The 18,088-nt window shown below is 55.1% G+C and overlaps 5 protein-coding genes across 5 annotated transcripts in view; 1 reads left to right on the top strand and 4 right to left on the bottom strand.

Annotated features, from left to right (window-relative positions):
- The window catches only part of J4E85_004210 (uncharacterized protein), a gene marked incomplete at both ends in the record, with an annotated part of 29,708 nt that extends 21,852 nt beyond the window's left edge, over positions 1-7,856 (bottom strand). Inside the window, one exon of the mRNA XM_051468471.1 lies at positions 45-7,856. Within this exon, the coding sequence (XP_051328063.1) occupies positions 45-7,856 (7,812 nt within the window). The remainder of the gene's footprint in view (positions 1-44) is intronic.
- A 1,228-nt stretch (positions 7,857-9,084) lies between these two features.
- Positions 9,085-10,127, bottom strand: J4E85_004211 (uncharacterized protein; the record flags this gene model as incomplete). Its single annotated transcript, XM_051468472.1, has 2 exons — positions 9,085-9,974; positions 10,073-10,127. 2 exons carry the CDS (start codon positions 10,125-10,127, stop codon positions 9,085-9,087), a joined length of 945 nt encoding a protein of 314 aa, XP_051328064.1.
- A 373-nt stretch (positions 10,128-10,500) lies between these two features.
- Positions 10,501-12,637, bottom strand: J4E85_004212 (uncharacterized protein; the record flags this gene model as incomplete). The annotated part of the gene is made up of 2 exons (XM_051468473.1): positions 10,501-12,315; positions 12,365-12,637. The coding sequence occupies 2 exons, from the start codon at positions 12,635-12,637 to the stop codon at positions 10,501-10,503; spliced, it is 2,088 nt and encodes a 695-aa protein (XP_051328065.1).
- A 1,867-nt stretch (positions 12,638-14,504) lies between these two features.
- On the top strand, positions 14,505-15,272 carry J4E85_004213 (uncharacterized protein; the record flags this gene model as incomplete). The annotated part of the gene is made up of 3 exons (XM_051468474.1): positions 14,505-14,565; positions 14,617-14,952; positions 15,004-15,272. The coding sequence occupies 3 exons, from the start codon at positions 14,505-14,507 to the stop codon at positions 15,270-15,272; spliced, it is 666 nt and encodes a 221-aa protein (XP_051328066.1).
- Positions 15,273-15,537: 265 nt separating this feature from the next.
- On the bottom strand, positions 15,538-17,308 carry J4E85_004214 (uncharacterized protein; the record flags this gene model as incomplete). The annotated part of the gene is made up of 4 exons (XM_051468475.1): positions 15,538-15,851; positions 15,901-16,681; positions 16,732-17,100; positions 17,159-17,308. The coding sequence occupies 4 exons, from the start codon at positions 17,306-17,308 to the stop codon at positions 15,538-15,540; spliced, it is 1,614 nt and encodes a 537-aa protein (XP_051328067.1).
- Positions 17,309-18,088: the final 780 nt, after the last annotated feature.

The following is an 18,088-nucleotide window of genomic DNA, read 5'->3' on the forward strand; positions in this document are numbered from 1 at the left end:
CATTGCGAACAACGGTGCTATCGCACATGAGAAGAGCGATGTACCTTGTCATCATAAGCATCCGTCCTGTCTCCGTCTCCTCTCTCGCTACGACTGCGGCTGCTCCTCTTTTCGCGTCGACTACTGGTCGAGATCGTGGAGCGCATGTCATCATCGTCTGAGCCGCCGTAGGTAGAACCGCGATCCGACCGATGCTTCCGTCTACGATGTTTGCGCTCTTCATCGTCGTCGTCCTTAGATTTCGAGGACTTGCTTGAAGCTTCTTTCAAGTTCTCCCTCGACTTGCTGCCGAAAAGGCCCAGGAAGCCACTTGGACGTTTCTCCTTCTCCCTCCTTGAACTGCGATCCTCGTCTAGATCTGGGATTGAGGATACGACGGAAACCATGTCATCATCTCGTTTGGATCGTCTCCGGGAGGACTTGCGATCGTCATCGTAGTCGCCGAGTTCGGAAGCTGCTGTGGAGCGTGATCTAGTCTTGGTCTCGGGTGATGCGTCTCTGTCGCCATCCCTTCTCCTGTGCTTGCGTCGTCGCTCGCCAGTCTCGGAGATGGCGGATTTCGTGTCCCAGTCGTCAGCGCCCTCATCAGCCTCATGATGGCGATGTCTTCGCCTCCGTTCTCCACCCTCTTCAAGATCGTAACCGCGGTCGTGGCTTTTCTCACGTGTCTCGGACTTGGCTTCGCGACGTCTGCGGCGTCTCTCCTCGCGATCGGGGTCGTCGTACTTGTAGCTCAGAGAAGCGATTGAGCCCACATCGTCATCATCGTACCTGCGTGGTCTGTCGTCGAAGTCATCATCGTATCTGTCATCGACATCCTGGTCGCGATCGTTTCGTGAGTGCCTGTCCTTTGCCTCCTCGTTGAAGTCTGCGGGATAGAATCCATTCGATTCTTTATCGTTGCCCGCCCGGCTCGGCACGTCGTCGGGAGCATAGTACCCAGAGTCGGTTACGTTACGAGCGGTGACTGGATCATGCGCCATCGTGAACGGCGCTGCGGTGGGAACCTTTGGGGCCTCGACCATCGTTTGATATCTGGAAGGATCGGGAATGGTGCGGGCGTTTATGTAGTCGTCATACGTCGTCTCGGTCCTGAGAGGAGAACTGATGCTAGGTGACCATTTGCCGCTACTGTGTCTTTTCTGGACTTTCGGCCTGGGTGTCTTATCGGCCAGCTCCTCAACACCCTCGAATGCGTAACTTGGGATGGTCACATTCTTCTCATTTCGTTCGAGTGCACGTGCGCCATTCGGTGGAGATACAGGAGAGTCGCGTGAATGGTGCTTCTCTGTGGACTCAAGATCCTTCCTGGCACGCTCGGCATCTGAGGCCATTCTGTTTTGATCCTGGTTCATAGTCATGCCCATTAGAGCAGCGAAACCACCGGCCATGGCAGCGGTGGAGGCTTTACTGCCGCTGCTCTCACCTTGTCGCGCGGGCTTCTTCGGAGGACTGGGGGACTCTTGGAATGCTTCTCCTAGACGTGGTGGTTCGGCCGATCGAGAAGGCTCAGTGGAGCGAGAAGAGTCGGCGAATCGTGAGGTCTCAGCAGATCGAGAAGGCTCAATATCCCTGGGATCTCGGGAGGGCTCGATGTCCCTGGGATCGCGGTCCATTATCGGGCTTGATGGCGGACTGGGATCACTCATCTCCCAAGTGTCCACACTGGCTCGCTTCGATGACTTGGACTTCTTCTTCTTGTCCTTCTTCTCCTTCTTGCTGAGCTTGACCTCTGGCTCCGCTTCCCTCTCTTTCACTGCAGGTGTTGGCTCTCCACGTCGAGAAACATTCTGCATAGCTATAACTTCGTCAGTATCGTTAGCCTTGTTCTTACCCTTTGTGTCCTTCTTCGCGGACGATGCCGGCGGCTCCTCTGCGAGTACCTCAGGGTCCGGTATGTCGTCCCAGCCGCCGGGCATGTGCATAGACACTGGCGGTGTAGGAATCTCGCCTTCAACAAAGCCAGGTCCCACTGTACTCTGTTGGGGCGTCCTCCACGCGTCGCGCTCTGACTCAGGCTGCCAGTATGCCGTCTGAACGCTGCTCGTAGATGGCACAGCTGAGATGATGGAAGGAGTGACTGTGGAAGATGGCGCAGCTGAGATGATCGATGGAGCGATAGTTGAAGGGGCCCTGTTTCCATCAGAGAACGGGTTGCTGAGGGAAGACGCGGTAGGATTGCTGAATCCAGCTGCAGTGGCATTGCTGACAACAGTGCTGACGGTAGACGCAGTTGGATCGCTGAAATCGTAGGAAGTCGCACTGCTGAGGTTTGATGCAGTCGGGTTGCTCAGGGCAGATGCAGTTGGATTGTCGCGTCTGTAGCTACGCTCGTCCTCTTGATCTCGTTGATCTCGGGAAAGAACCGCTGCAGTCGTTAGTGCTGCAGCTGCTGCCGCTGCTGCTGACTTCTTCTCCTTCTTGTTGCTCTTCTTGGAAGCAGCATCCACGACACTGTCCCAACTGGAGTCCTTCTCGTCCCGAATGTATTGCGTGCTTGGTGCAGACTCCTTACTCTCGGGGACTCTGGACATCTCGGGGCGGTAGGGTGTGTAGGTGGACGTCGTCTGTTCGGGCTTGGGCGGCTCGCGCTCGACCGTGGCTTCACGCGACCTGAGATCGCCATCTGAGACGAATTGTTCGCGGTAGGACTCCGGAGTAGGGACGTCAAAGTGGTGGAACTGGTTCTCGCCCCAGCTTACCCTAGATCTTGCTCGGTTCGATTCGTCATCTCTTGGCTCGCGTCTGGTCTCTCTAGTCTCCCTGATAGGCTCCATTGCTGGTGATGGAGGGGCAGATGCACTGCGCACAGAAGGTGTGCGACTACCGGGAGGAGTAGGCAAGATGAGGTTCAGCGATGGAACTTGAGGTAGCGGTTGGGGTTGAGAGGACCGACCATTTCTGGTGGCAGTGAATGCGTACGACGGAGGATAAGGAGGGAGCTTGGGCTGGCTGACAGGATAGTCTTCCCAGGATTGGTTGATGGGTAGATCTGGAGCGCCCTCGTTCGGGTCTACTGGGCGGACCTTGGGCAGGTTGTCGTTGGCCAAGAGCTCTTCCGGTGCGAAGAATTCAGCTTGAGATACTGGCTTTGCATAGTACCTTTGTTCCCAATCTTGAAGGACTTCGCGAGCTTCCTGGCGTGAATTGTCCTTCTGCTTAAACATATCGGGGTTGAAGATGTCCTCGTCAAAAATGTCCTGCTTGACTTTGCTGGGCTCGATAGTCTTGACACTGGTTGGCTCCCGCTTCTTGCTGCTCTTCGAGGATGAAGATTCACTCTTGCTGCTCTTGGACGAAGAAGAATCGTTCTTGCTGCGCTTCCATGAGGAGGATTCGCTCTTGCTGCTCTTCGTTGAAGACGAAGACTTGCTGTCGCGCTTCTTCTCGCGCTCCCTCTCCTTCTCTTTGTCCTTGTTGTCCTTGTAGTCCTTGATCGCAGCAGTTGCGATTGCTGCTGCAGCACCAGCAGCTACTGCGCCAGCAACGGAAGACTTCTTGTCAGACTTGAAAGCCTCGCGTTCGCGGTCTTGCAGCTCCTGCTCCTTGCGTTGTACAACGGTGGCAGTCGAAGCCATTGAATCTCCTGTTGGCTGCTGTTCAAGCTTACGAGCTCGGTCGCTCTCGTATCGGTCGGTGTAGTCCTGAGCTTCGCGTTCCCTGCGTCGGCGCTCCATGTCCTCTTGAATCTCAGCTTCGCGTCTCGCGGCATCGATGCGCTCAGCTTCTTGTTGTTGAGATTCACGGCGCTCTCTCCGTTTGCGCTCAGCCTCCGCAGCCTCGATGGCGAGCTGACGCTGACGCTCCATTTCGGACATTCGTTGATGACGTTCGCGGTCTTCGGCTTCCCGAGCGAGGCGTGCCTGGACCTCTTGCTGTTCGCGACGGCGTTCGTTCTCGAGCCTCGCCAATCGTTCGATGTCCATGAACTTGCGAGCCTCCTCCTGCTGCCGTTGCAACTCCAGGCGACGTCGCTCGTCTTCGTCTCGGCGTCGCGCTTCTTCTTGGCGTGTCGTTTCCTCCAAACGGAGCAATGTCTGCCGGCGGTCTTCTTCAATCCGTCGAGCCTCATCCTCTTGCAGCTGCCGTTCTTTGCGCAGGCGATCCTCTTCCTCACGGAGCGCAAGTGCCGCTCGCCGGGCCTCTTCCTCTTGTCGCAGCTGTTCTCGACGCACTCGGTCTTCCTCTTCCCGGCGCGCCTCGTCCTCGCGTCTCTGTTGTTCTCGGCGACGCTCGGCCTCCTCGTCCAGTCGCTCCTGCTCCTTGCGTCGCTCACGGAGGTCCTTCTCGGCCTGCTCTTGTGTCAAGTTGAAGCGAACATTGCTAGACGCGGACGGCGGTCGGCTCGGAGGTCGGTCGGGGTGTTTCATCGCAGAAACTGCTGCAAATCCGGCAGTCGCTGCAAGTCCAGCAATAGAGGCATCTCGCCTCCATGAGGAGCTTTGGATGGGAGAAGAGTTTGCCCGACGGAATTGAGGATGCTGAGGACTTTGGATGATAATGTTCTGAACTTGAGACTGCGTGGGATAAGGAGGTGGGAAAGGTGCTGGTGGGAAGTCTGAAGGACCTGCTGTGGTGTACCCAGATTGTGATGGTGCCTGTGTTGAGTAGATGGCGCCGGGGACTTGCTGCACTGGCTGAGGGTGTTGAATGGGGATGGGACCAGGTCCTGAGGTGACAATAGGCTGATTGGTGACGATAGAGCTTGTACGGCGTGCATCGAACGACGCATTGGGGTCATGGGGTGCAACAGGATAGACCGACTGCAATGTTTGAGCGCTGCTAGACTCGCTGTCGTGGTGTCCATGGGCAGCTCCAACAGCTGCGCCGGTCAAGGCACCTGCTGCGCCAGCTGCGGCAGGCCCAATGAGCGATGTACTAGCGATGTTGTCGTAGAGGTTGTTGGAAGACCTTCTCTTCTTGCCAAAGCCCCATCGCCAGCCCCATTTGTTCGTACCTGAGTGGTTGGATCCGATAGACTCGTTGCTCTTGGTCTTCTTCAGGGAATAATCGCCGTATACGAGACCGCCATCACTCGAGGAGTCGGAAGTACCATCGTCTGGCAAGTCCTCCCACTCGTCGTCCCCGTAACGTGAGGCGGGCCGCGAAGTTTGACTTGTCTTGCGACCAAGACGGTTCTCCTTAACAGCAACGATCTCGTTGTGGCGTTTGCCCTTGCCGGCCTTCGCGGCTGTGATAGCAGCAGCCGTAGCGCCAAGACCAAGTAGCGAAGCTTTCAGTCGCTCATCCGAGTTTCGTCTCTTCGGCGATGATCGTCTCCGCGTCCTCCTTACGTAGCCGGTGCCGAATGCCATCTCGGAGTCGGATGAGGATGTTGAAGCATTGCTGAAGCTGAAGAAGCCCTTCTTCTTTTTCTTCAGGCTATTGGCTGTCTTCACTCGCTTCTCCTTTGGTGGAGGTGCAGAGAAGAAGCCTCCAAGGAAGCCACCCTGGGACTCGTGATTCTGGCCAATTTCGATGACAGAGGCTCCGGATGTTGAGCTTCGAGATGCTTTGTGTCGGAGTGAATGCGATCTTCTCCTACGACGCTCATCGTCACTGCTGTCTCTGCGGTGATGAACCACTTGAACCCTCTTCGGGGACCTGGATCGACTGTGCTGCTTCTTCTTTGTGGCCGCTCCAAGGGCGACTCCTGCAAGACCTGCACCAATGGCAGTGCCGATCAGGCCTGTCTTGCCGCGTCCTGAGTTGGAGCTTGAAGTTGAGCTTGATCGAGAACGGCGCGACCGAGACTGACGGCGAACAACCTTGTGATCCTTACGGTCCTTCTTGTCGCTCGTAACGCCCACGGACATCACGGAAATGCGGTCGGCGGAATTGCTCCGGTGGCGGATGCCAGAGCTGCCATAGCTGTAACTCTTGCGATCCCCTGATCTGCTGCGGCTGTGTCGTGAGACCCTCGACCGACCAGACTTGATGCTGTATGTGTCGTCAAAGTCGTCGCGGCCCGCGCTGAAGACAGCCTTTCCAGCCTTGGCAAGGCCAATGCCGCCCAGGCCTGCAGCTACCCAGCCCGCGGCGCTGCTCTTGTTCTTGCGACGCTCCTCACCCGAAGAGATTGAGCCCCAAGACTTCTTCTCCTTGAGCGAGTATCGAGATTGCTTCTCAATGCCACCAGTGGGTCGCATGAACTCATTGGATCGCCGTTTGTAGTAGTGGTGCTTCCGCGGGGCGTCCAGAACGGAAGAGCGAGGGTCAAAGCAACCCTTGCAAACTCCAATGTACTCGGTGTACTCTTCCATCTTCTGCACATCCTCGTAGTCTTTCCACCAGTCGACAAACTTGGAAACAGGCCCAGTGTGCTGATGCTGGTGAGCCATGCCGCCTGAGATGTATGGACTGGGCGTAAGGCCATTCTGATGATGTCCGTTCGGGCCGTGCGCCGACGGGTGATGGTGTGTGCTATGCGAGTGTGTGTGGGTGTTGGAGTGGGTGTGTGAATGTGAATTATGTTGGTTTAAGCCATAAGCCGCCAGTCCTGCGGCGCCAGCAGCGTACAGTCCAGCCATGCTGCCAGACGAGTGCTTTTCTGGCTTGGCTGGCCGAGGTGGCTTTGGAGGAGGCGCGCCTTCCACGCCGTAGGCGGCGGCTGCAGCATAGGGTGGGAGGTAGCTGCCGTCGTTGGCAGCGGTATTAGAAGCATTAGATCCCGGGCCGTACATGTTGTACGTGGAAGCCGGAGCAGCCGGGGGGGTATTATTAGTATAAGAAGAGTATGATGTAGAAGGGCGAACATTCGATGAGCTGTAGCTCGTGGTGTGTTCGTGATTAGAGGAGCTGTGGCCCATGGCATATCCCAGGGCAGCTCCGCCGGCCGCAGTAGCAGCTGGGCCGAAGGTGCTCGACTTGTTGGGTCTCGACGAAGATGCGGGTCGCGGTGGTTTCTGGGGCGTCGGGGTGTCGTCGACGAAGGCACCGGGCATGGACGAGCTCGATGGTCGTGGAGGCCTGGATGAAGAGCCATTTGTGCTGGGCCCGTAGAAGTCTGCAGCGGCGCCCGATCCGGTGTCGGCAACCGGGTTGGGCTGCGCGGAGGCAGACATGAGATGGGGGGTATCCTGTCCTATGATGACAGAGGGCGGCTGGGGCCTCACGCCAGGCTGTTGGTGCACTGACTGGCCCTGGTCGTTGTAGAAGTCGGCAGCCGCTCCGAATGGATGGCCGCCAGGGAGCGCGCTCGAGGTGTATCGCAGAGGGTCCTGGCCGGGGAACTGGCTCTGCACGTGATCGTCCATGTCGTCGTGGTGTGGTGGGTGGCTTCCTACTGGCAGAGCGCCCGACATCATGGGCGCTCCTGCCTGTCCTGGGAACTGCGAGAAGCCGTCGCTGCCAATCTGGCCGCTGAAGCTGCGCTGGACCGACTTGGGACTGTCAACAATCTCGCCCCTGTAGCCGGCGCCAGTTTGCGACGTGCTGCCGGACCGCACTGAGCGCGTCGAGCGGCGCTTCTCGAGCTTCTTGTCCTTGGCCTTGCCCGTCTTGCGGTCCTTGTCGTCGCGCAGTGTCGAGCTGGACGACTCGGCATAGCTGCTGCGGCGATCGTCGCGACGCATGTTGTCGTCGTCGTAGGGACCGCTCGTGTTGTTTGTTGTGGCCCGTGAGCGCGGCATCTCGTCGAAGGCAGTCGTGAAGGAGGCAATCGAAGACGCGGAAGGCGCAGTGTCACGTTTAGATGAGGTCGATGTCGATGGCTTGCGCGTCGTCGAGGATGACACGACGGAGCGGGCGTCTGGGTCGCGCTTGGAACGCGTGGAGTCGCTAGTACGGCGGCGGCGACTTTCCTCGTCCTTGTTGCTGTTGGAGGCAGCAGAGCTACCGGTCAATCTGCTCCACATGATGGCGCAGGACTGCAGTCAGGATCGCGGGGGCGCGGATGCGTTGTTATTACAAAGTGGTGCTGGCAATGGGTCGGGCGCAAATGAGATGAGTCTCTTGGTGGGATATGCTGGGTATATCGCTGCAGACAGTCGCAAGTGAGAGAGAATCGTTCAAATCGTCATGTCGTGATGATATAGTACAGGTTTCCGATGCAGAATGGCTAGGAAAGTATGCGCGCAATGCCCAAGGACAACCAAAGCAGCCTCTCGCGGTACTAATCGCAAAGATTGGTGTGGTGCAGAGCAGCTGAAGTGCTCGGCTTGGGACGTAAGCCCCAGCAACCGAGTGAGTTGGCGGCAAGGGTTAGCTCGATCCACACGGGATGGAGGCGAGGCTGGGCCAATAGCTGCCCGATGGCAAACGCTTCTTCTGCGGATCTTTACCGGGGCTTCTTCCGGGGCTGTTCTCGCTGTCATCGAGAACATGTTGATCAAAGTGAACTGTGCAGCCTGGGGCGCGGAAATCTAGGCTTGTGGTTCTGGTAGCTAGTAGTAGCTCTTGCTGCGTGTTGCGAGCTCCTCCCACGACCTTCATCCGACACAGTCAAGGCGCGCGGAGATTTCCGAGGCCATCAGTGTAGTTATCTTGCATGTTCAATGTTGGTTAGGCCGCCGAAATCTTTAAACCCGATCGTTGATAGTCAAACATCACCCAGTCGCATCGACAAGGATTACAACAAAAACAAGGCGCGCGTGTGACATTGAATCCATTTTTGCATTAATCAGGCTTGTGCGACCTGTGTGCATCTATTCGCGACTGTGCTGTGCAGCCCTTCTGAGGAGCCACTCATTACACTCCACATGTTCCTTCACGTTTCTGCACGTCCAATCCATCACCATCTGCATAGCCTGAGTCATCCGATTCGAATCCAGAGTCTGATGCTCCATCCAGATTACGACTCATCATTTCCCAGGTCTCGCTTTCTTCTGGGAGAGTGTTCATGCTGTACAAGCCATATGTGAACATCGCTTCTTTCAAGCACTGCGCCCTTAAAGAGCGATCGGGGTATTCCATGATTTCCAGTAAGATCCGTGCGATGAGATCAGGTTGTGTTGTGCTCTGTCCTACGTCGCGTAGTATGCACCAAAGGACCTCCGCACCCCGCTCGTGGAACAAGCGGTCTTTCATAGCAAGACCAAGGCAAACTTTCCGCTTCTTATAATGCTGCTGGAAGTCTCGGCGTAACTAGGGCCGCCCACCAGCCATCAACATCTGCCGTATTTGCAGGATTTGCGCGCGGTGCTCTGGTGCTAGCTGGTCAATCTGCTGCTGCGACAGAGCCATGACCTGTGCGTAGAGCGCCTGCTGGTCCATTCCAGGTGCTTGTGGTTGCTGTTGCTGTGGAGGCTGCGCGTACGGCTGTGCGACGGGAGCTTGAGGTTGGGGAGGTGTAGGCGCGACTTGTGGTGGGTATCCGGGGTAGTTCACAGGCGGTCGCGCAACTTGCGGTGGTGGCTGCTGTACTTGCTGAACAGGTGGAGCCTGCGCAACTGGGGCAGGCGCGGCCGATGTCTCCACAAGCGAGGTCAGGATTTGTGGGTCGACCAGCTGGAGGAGCAGTAGCGACTGAAAGATGGCGTAGGCCAGCTGGGGCGCTTGTCGCAGCAGCTCTGTCGCCTTGGCAGGATCCGTCATGACGAGGCCTTTCATCTGTGAGAGGATGTCGAGGAGCTGGTCGGGGGGCAGCGTGGAGAGCGTGCGCGAGATGGCATCGGGGCAGGTGAGACTGGGCGGCAACTCGACGCCTGGTGGGAGAGGGCCCAGCGCGCTCGACGGTTGCGCCGGTGCTGGTGCTGCTGGTTGTTGGCCGTTCATGGCTGGTTGTGTAGTCTGGTCGCGGTTGGAAGGCGCGTTGTCGCCGGAGCCGCTCTCGTTGGACCAGTCGACCCTCAGCTTCCTGCCCATCAAATCGTAGTCGTTGAGGTTGCGCACGGCCGAGGCTGCGGCGTCAGCGTCGGCGAACTCTGCGAACCCAAAGCCCTTGGGGCGCCCGGTTTCCTTGTCGTACACCAAGCGAAAGTTGAGCACCTGTCCGACGCGCCCGAGGGTTTCGATGATGAGCTCTTCAGTGCCGCCTGGGTTTATTAGCTCGGTTCAGGATTACAGTGGTGTTAAAGAGGCAGATTTGGAAGATCTGGCGTCAATGTAGGCGCCAGGGTGAGCATTCGCATACCGTAGGGAATGTTGCCGATGAAAACAACTCTGCCCGCTTTGTCGTTGGGCGCCATCGCTTTGCAGACTCGATATTGATGAAGAGATCGCTGGAAGGTACACGGTGAAAGAGGGTCGGGATATCGCGGGAGATCGAGTGAGTGTTTCTTTGAGGCTTCGAAGGTTCCGCGACGCATGAGCTTTGGACCGTGACTAGCGCGACTCTGGGCTTGGCGCGTCTTACCTGCTGAGCAGGCACACGACCAACTCTTCTTTCCAAGGTTGGACACGGTTCGTCCACAATCTGAACGCATCCTACTATATTTACATTCTTTTTCGAGCTCGTGGCTTTGCATCGATATCAATCTTGGATTTGGACCATCGCATGGTATCTCACAAATAATTTTCGCAATGTTTCGTGAGGATGTTCAATTCGTGAAAACTACAGCTCTACAGCTTTGCCGCCGACGGCGCACAACACGTACCATCTTCACCAATCGTCGCAGTAACACTCGGCTGCTGGTGCTGCTCACTCAATAAGCTGCTCTTGTTGAACGCCTGCTCACTCGGCGGTACATCTAGCGCAGGGTTCTTATCGAAGAAGTTGACCGGCTTCATATGGATCTTGATGATCTCGCATGGCATGACAGGGAAATCCTCGATACGAGGCACGTGGTTAATGCCCGCTTGGATGTAAACGACAAAGTCGGTGTCCTTGACGTTGTCGTTCCTTTCCGCCCAACTCCGCACTCCCGTTCCACCACGACTCTGGTTCGTGTAGGTACCGCCGGCGTATAATTCGCCGTCCTTGTGCTTGACGACGTAGATGTTATGGTCGGAGAATTCGGCGCGCTTGTAGTTGAACGAGTCTTTATCGGAAAGGATCTTTTGGAACGGCGGCGCTTGGATCTTGTATGCGACTGGCTTTCCGTTGATGGGATTTCGCACGTTCGGGTTTTGGATCTTGAAGGTGCGGTTGTTCTCGTATGCGATGTCGTAGCCGCCAGACTTGTCTACAACCGTCTCTTGAACGTAGTAGCCAGTACCGTGGGGGTTGAAGTCCGAGCGCGGCATCGGGAACGCCTCGTCGTACACGAGTCTGTTGTCATACCCGTCTATCATGGGGTCGACGCGCAATGAGAAGATGTGTTGATGGTGGACGGCAAGTACACCGGGGTGCACGACTGTACCGAAGGGCACCTCGACACCTTCGTCAATAGGCTGCGTGCTTAGGATGCCAGTAGCCCTGATTTCGTAGTCGACTTCTCCGGCCTGGTTGAAGATGAAGGCTAGGATATACTCGTAGTTGGCTACGGTAATGATGCTCTGGAGCACCAACTCCCGGTTTCGAGCGACGACTGCGCGGCCGGTGCGGTAGTTAGTGTGCTTGAAACCGATTCCAGCATCTTGCTCGTGGACGCATACGACGTTGGGCATCTCCACAGACCCACCGTGGTTGTCGGCGAGTACGGCAGAGAGATAGTAGATGGAGCCCAGACAGTCGCAGCCCAGCTTGAGGTTGTTCGCCATGATACCAGCACCAACATCGCCCAAGTCGAAGGCGCTCTTCTTATGGTAGGGATGACGAGGGTCGGCGTACGGAATGTTCATGTCTGAAAGGCTCATTCGGTAGAACAAGCTGCGGTTGTCGTAACGGACATCGTACAGTACCATACCTTCACGCTGGTTGAAACCAACGCGGAAGTTCCATTTCTGCCATGAGATGACATTTGATGTGCCTTGCTGTTCGACTTGGAAGCTAGCACCTTCTGGCTGGATAACATTAAGCGGCTTAAGATCGGTCCGCAGTTGTTGGGCCTCGGGTATGTACTCGTTGGGCGGTTGGATCTTGTACTTTTCAACCGGCTTGATGGTGTTGCCTGCACCAGTCGGTAGTATATCAACGCGAATGACCTCCATCTTCTCTGTGCTCACCACTGGCGAGATAGGAAGCGGCATTGCGTAGTGGTTGGAGTCGGCCTCTGATGAGTTCATCGGGTCCCTGAGGTATAGGAAGCATTGCCACAGCCTATCTTCGTCTCCAACGCCGTCGGACCCGTAGATCCATGGGTCGCTGATTACTACTGTGCCTTGGGGGAGCTCGAGCTTGGCAATCTCCGCTTGTACTTTCTCATCGGTCAGGACAAGTTTCTCGATAGCGACGATTTCATCGCCATCCGCGTTGGCATGGACAAAGGGCCCTAGAAGGACGTTGCGATCTACGCGACGTGAGGTCAAGTCCACAACAGCCTCGTGGAATTTGTTCTGCCGACTAATTAGCCGCGAATCATATTTCCAACATCTTTGCACGTACAGTGTTCCGGATGTAGTAATTGACAAAAGCTTTTCTCGCGATTGACGGAAGTGGCTTGCCGCTATGCTCGGCCTCTAGATATTTCAGTGCCTCGACTTTTGGTGGTTCCTGCAGCGTCACGACCTTGAAATGCAGGTCTGTGTGCGCTGGCCATGAAGCTTTGATGATTGCCGCAGCATCTTGGAGTTCTGATGCCGATAGCGGGGAGAATGGATGAGCAGATACCGATTTCTCGCTCCGCGGACTAGGATCAGTGGCGACTTCTGCAGACATTTTCTCGCAACGAACAATTGAGAACACGAAATCGACGAAGAGTTGAAAGATGGACAGTAGAAGAAGTTGACTATGGAAGGATGGCTTATAACGCTCGAACTACCGACGCTGTTGCCCTAACACAACATTCGATGTGATAAGACTGTGGATCTGGCGAATCTTCGTACAGTTTCCGCATGGACTTTCCGTGTCAGTACTAGGCGTATGTCGATGGCGACGCGACGTGCAACGGGATCACGTGTCGTACCCCGCTTCCCGACCTTGGAAGGTCCCAGCCTTGGAAGTCGCTCCCATGCCCTCAACGTGGCAAGCTTCCAGCGAACGCTCTCGAGCTGTGCAATTTGGGCCTCATGTGAATTTACTTGGTCCGATAACGATATTCCAGGTACGTATGTTGAATGAAGCTCTACCAAGGCATCTAGCGCTGTCGCGGAAGCCAGGTAAACCTAGGAACCACAGGCGCGTATCGAAGCTGATGCGTTACCTTGCTTTATACATAGGGGTACAAATCCTATTCCAGCGCTTTTGACATAGCCTGTACGGCGCAGCGAGCATTCGTACCTGGCTTGCGCGACAGAGTAACGTTCGCAGGGGGCTGGGCCTCACCAAACGCGCCTGCTTGACTACTCCGGTGACGCGCCATCACCTGCGATCTCTTCAGCACCACAAACATCAAAATGCTGGAGATCTGCTGTTTCTCGCAACGAAAGGAAACGTGTATGCGATAGCGAACCTTGGAACCCACTTCTAGAGAACTCACATCCACGCTGCCGACCTGGCACAGGAAGAGCGGGCCTTACTCCAGATCCACAAGGCAAGCGAGCAACCCTTTGATTTCCAGAGTTGCTTTTGTCCAAGTTCGCGACAAGAGATGGGAAATTGACCAGCCACCCGCCACATCGATTGCTCGATCAACCTCGAAGAAACGGTTCAGCCTGCATATGCAAGACCTTGCACAAAAAACCTTTCAGCAAGATTAATATACAAGTTTTCAGGTGCCTGTTTCAAGCGATAGAGGTTGTGGCAATCATCGCCTCGTTTGTCGTTCGACATCCCGTTGCGTCAACCGCATGACTCGGCATGAAACATCTACGCCGTTGCGAGTCGTTCACACAAACAACAACACCTCAGACGTTCAGACAAGACTCATATTTTGCCGTAGTGCACCGGTGTACATGTGCGACAACCAGTTTCGGTGGACATTACGAATCGGTGTTGTTTCCTTTTTCTTCACATCGCCTCAAGTTCCGCTCTAGCTTGGACCATGGTGATTAAAAACATATTACCCCAGATATTAATCTATCCTAGGCGTCCAGTGTCGTACAGTTCCAGCGAATGCGCCAGTCTCTAGCTCCGACGGATAGAACCCACCGTCGTCGGCACATGCGCTTTTCCTATTCGTCGGGTATGCACATTTCGTGCATGCATGACCAATGACCTGCAGTCCTGCATGTCAAGCCCCCATACTCGCGATATTACCTGCCATACCATCACTTGTTCGCCTCGTCGAAGGCTGTCACAAGGTCGTTCCAGAAGGAAAATTCTACGAACTGCCACCGGCAATGAGTATCCACACTCCACCTCACGTCCCGGGTTCTTTGCCGCCCTGCGGTACCCATCGTGCCTGTCCTGTGACGTTTCTTCATTTCGAGTTTCATGCTTGGGCCAATCATGGCTTGACGTTTTCCCTCTCTGGTCATGTCCTGCGTGCTGCAATATGGAGTGGTATCCATTCGAGGCGTTGTATCTGTGAGGAAGAACACATATAAGAACCGGGGACTTTGCTCTCGTATTCTCTACCAAGATCATCAGCACCTTCGAGTTCATTCGCTATCCTCATCAGTCTCTCACTTACCAAACTCACATCATGAAGTGCATTGCTATCGCTACCGCCGTTGCGGCCTTTGCCAACGTTGCCTCGGGTCACTGTATGGCACTTCACCACTCATTCTGCACCAGCATATACTAACAGGTACAAGACATCTTCCAACAGCTCACCGCCAACGGTGTGAAGGGTGCCAACTTCCAGAACATCAGGCCCGTTCCCAACAACAGTCCCGTCACCGACCTTGCGGACAAGAACCTGCGATGCAATGCTGGCGGTAACTCGGGCAGCGGCACCACCACTGTCTCGGTCGCTGCTGGCTCCACCGTCTCCTTCACCGCCGACCAGGCCGTCTACCACCAAGGTCCCGTCACCTTCTACATGACCAAGGTCGACTCTGCTGCCGCTGCAGATGGCTCCTCCGACTGGTTCAAGATCAAGGAGATTGGACCCACCTTCTCCGGAGGCCAGGCCAAGTGGGACATGAGTGGTAAGTCACAAACTCCAATCTCGCACTGGAATGTATCTAACACTTTCTTAGCTACCTACTCCACCACCATCCCCTCCCAGATCCCGGCTGGAGAGTACCTCCTCCGCATCGAGCAGCTCGGTATCCACAACCCCGGCAGCCCGCCCCAGTTCTACATCTCCTGCGCTCAGATCAAGGTCACTGGAGGAGGCAGCGGAAAGCCCTCTCCCACTACCAAGATCCCCGGCCATGTCAAGAGCACCGACTCCGGCTACACCGCGAACATCTACGCCAACTTCAACTCCTACACTGTTCCCGGTCCCAAGGTCGCCACCTACTAGACGTAGGTAGGTCTGGATATGCGATGGATTGGGCGCTAGGATCGTCTTCTCGCAATCACATTGAAGCTTGATGGGCTTCATTCTACTTCTATGTATATACCTATAGCATCAATTTTGCACATATTGTTGCAATTCCCTGATCTAGCTTGTCCTTTGCTACTGTGTATGTTGGTCATGTGTCACTTCAACAGAAATCATCGAGGCCTGGGTCTGTGGACAATGTGAACTTTTTTCCGTTGTAGACATTAAGGATATCCTCCGTAAATTAAATAACCCACTTCCTCCACCACGAAAGATTTTCTTCCACCGAGTGCAGGATCTCCGCCTTCTCGCGGTCAACATCCGCAATCTCCGACAGGTCAACGTCCTGCAAAGCAATGATTCCCGATCTCGCGTAGCAGAAGCCAGCGACCCACAGGAAAATGAAGATGGCTATATCGACGTAATATGTGAGAAAGGTGCCCACGCTCCAGCGACCGGGGAAGAAAACGCTATATCCTGAGAACAAGATGACAAGGACGAGCGCGCCCCCAGTGACCCAGGCGAGGTATGGCTGCAATGGGCTCTTGTATGCGAGACCTGATAATATTAGCATCGTCTTCTGTTGAGCGAACGGTGGTGAACTTACGGTCTCGGCTGATACCTTGGACCTTCAATGCGTAGTAGAACCTTAGGTAAGTGATCTCGATTACAAGCCACCCAATCAGTCCAGCAATCGTTGTAATGTTGACAAACCACCCAAAAACCACCGAAGAATTGCTCCCCAGACTAAGATATACAAGTGGCATGAAGATGAGAGAAGTCCCTATTGCCAGATATGGTGTTCCGAATCGGTTCGTACGAAGCAAGACACGGGGAGCTTGTCCATCCTCTGCCAGCCCGTACAGCGTACGTGATGCAAGGAAGACGCATGCAGAGCCGCAACTAAAGGCCGAAGTGCATACTATGGCGTTGATGATTGATGGCAGGACTTTGATACCAGCGCGCTGGAAGGCAATGACGAAAGGACTCTGCTGAGCATCACCCGTAGAGATGCCAAGATTCGGGTCGTTGAATGGTACAAGCATACCAACGATGAAGATGCTGATAACATAGAAGATAAGTACTCTCCAGAACGTCATTCGAATAGCGTTCGGGATGATGACTCTTGGGTTCCTTGTCTCGGCACCAGCGATGGCGACCACCTGGATGTTCGCGTAGCTGTAGGCTGCCGATATCAAGGAGCTCCAGAACCCGAGGAACTTGCCGGTATTACCGGGGACGATGTATTCGTTGAAAGGACCGGGGTTCTTCCAGTACCGAAAGCCGATTCGATCTCCACTAGGGGATCCTCCAAGGTCTACCACTAGGCCGGCGATGATGAGACCTATGATGAGGAGTATCTTGAGAGCTGCGAAGAAGACTTCGCTCTTTGAATTGTCAGATATAGGAGCTAAAAGTAGGGTGCATCAGGACTCACTTCGCCATAAACCTTCACCCCGCAGAAGTTGATGACCACGATGATCACAATGAACACCGAGTACCAAACAGCAGGGTTAATGCTATTATCCCAGAAGTTGATTAAGGTTGCCGCAGCGGCGAGCTCGGCTGGCGCTGTAATTGCCATGGTGTACCAAAAGTTCCATCCGGTTGCGATGCCGAGTGCAGGTTGCACGAACTTCGTAGCATGGCGAACAAACCCTCCAGTGACAGGCATGAACGCCGACATCTCTCCTGCAGACAGGGCGACACCGCATGCAATTAAGCCCATGCACAGATATCCGAAGAGAGCGCCGACTGGTCCTGCGGTAGCGATGGCCTGGCCGGATGCTAGAAAAAGTCCGGTACCCTAAAGTTGGTGCATGAGTATAGAGACTGCAAGAATGCTTTGGAGTGGTTTTACATACGATCATGCCAGCTATGGCAATCATGTTGATATGACGACGCCCAAGGTCGCGTTTGACCTCATATGTCGTACCGACGGCTCCATGTTCGACCTCTGAGTTTGACGCAGAAGTTTGCGCAAATTGCGTAGCATCCTTCTTTGATAGATCCATGATGATGCTCTTAGCATGGGAGCGCGCGACGGTTCCTACAAGTACCAAGCCGAAGCGGGAAGCTTATCTCACTAAGCAGTTCGGCATCTACGGGGGATTCAGTGACTCCGTAACCGTTGATAGCGGGGTTCTAGTTTCTGATAGCAGCTGGTCAGGGCGCCCGAAAACCGGCGATCGTGCTGGGGTGTCATGAAATGCCGGCTGCTATCTGTCATGCTTAGAACGCCGGTGGCCCCACCCTTCGCCAAACGGGAAGTTGATAGAATCCAAGAAGAGATGGGATGAGCGTGCAAAACATCAGCAACGCAACTTTCCAAAGGCAACACAATGTCATCGGCCAAGGACGACTCTTTCCAATTGTACGACTTGCGGGTTGAGGTGGTTTGTCCGCCAGGCGAGCGCATCTTGTGTGGAGCCAAGGAAGGAGACTACTTTACTGTTCAAGGAGAGATGCTTCGTCTTCCCGAAGGACAGGGCATAAGCTTCTACAGCTTAGGTGAGTTTCAAGCACAAACACTGTACACTCCAAGAACTGATGAGATTGGCATTTCAGCGGCAGTACTGCCTCTGCTAGCGGCCAAGCAACGACCAACTCACGCGCATGATTGGATGTCCACGGATGCATTGATCGCATGTCCGGATCCGAATTGTAAATCTCAGCTCAAGATCATCCGAACCGGGCTACGGACCTTCAGTCATGCGGATACCACGGTGGTTGGTCTGGAAGGAAACTCTTGAGCTTTGGAGTGAGATATACGCATGAGATATCCGTTTCCCGTG

This window comes from Alternaria conjuncta (assembly GCF_024043145.1).
Source record: "Alternaria conjuncta strain BMP 0040 chromosome Unknown scaffold_5, whole genome shotgun sequence".
Lineage (NCBI taxonomy): Eukaryota > Fungi > Ascomycota > Dothideomycetes > Pleosporales > Pleosporaceae > Alternaria > Alternaria conjuncta.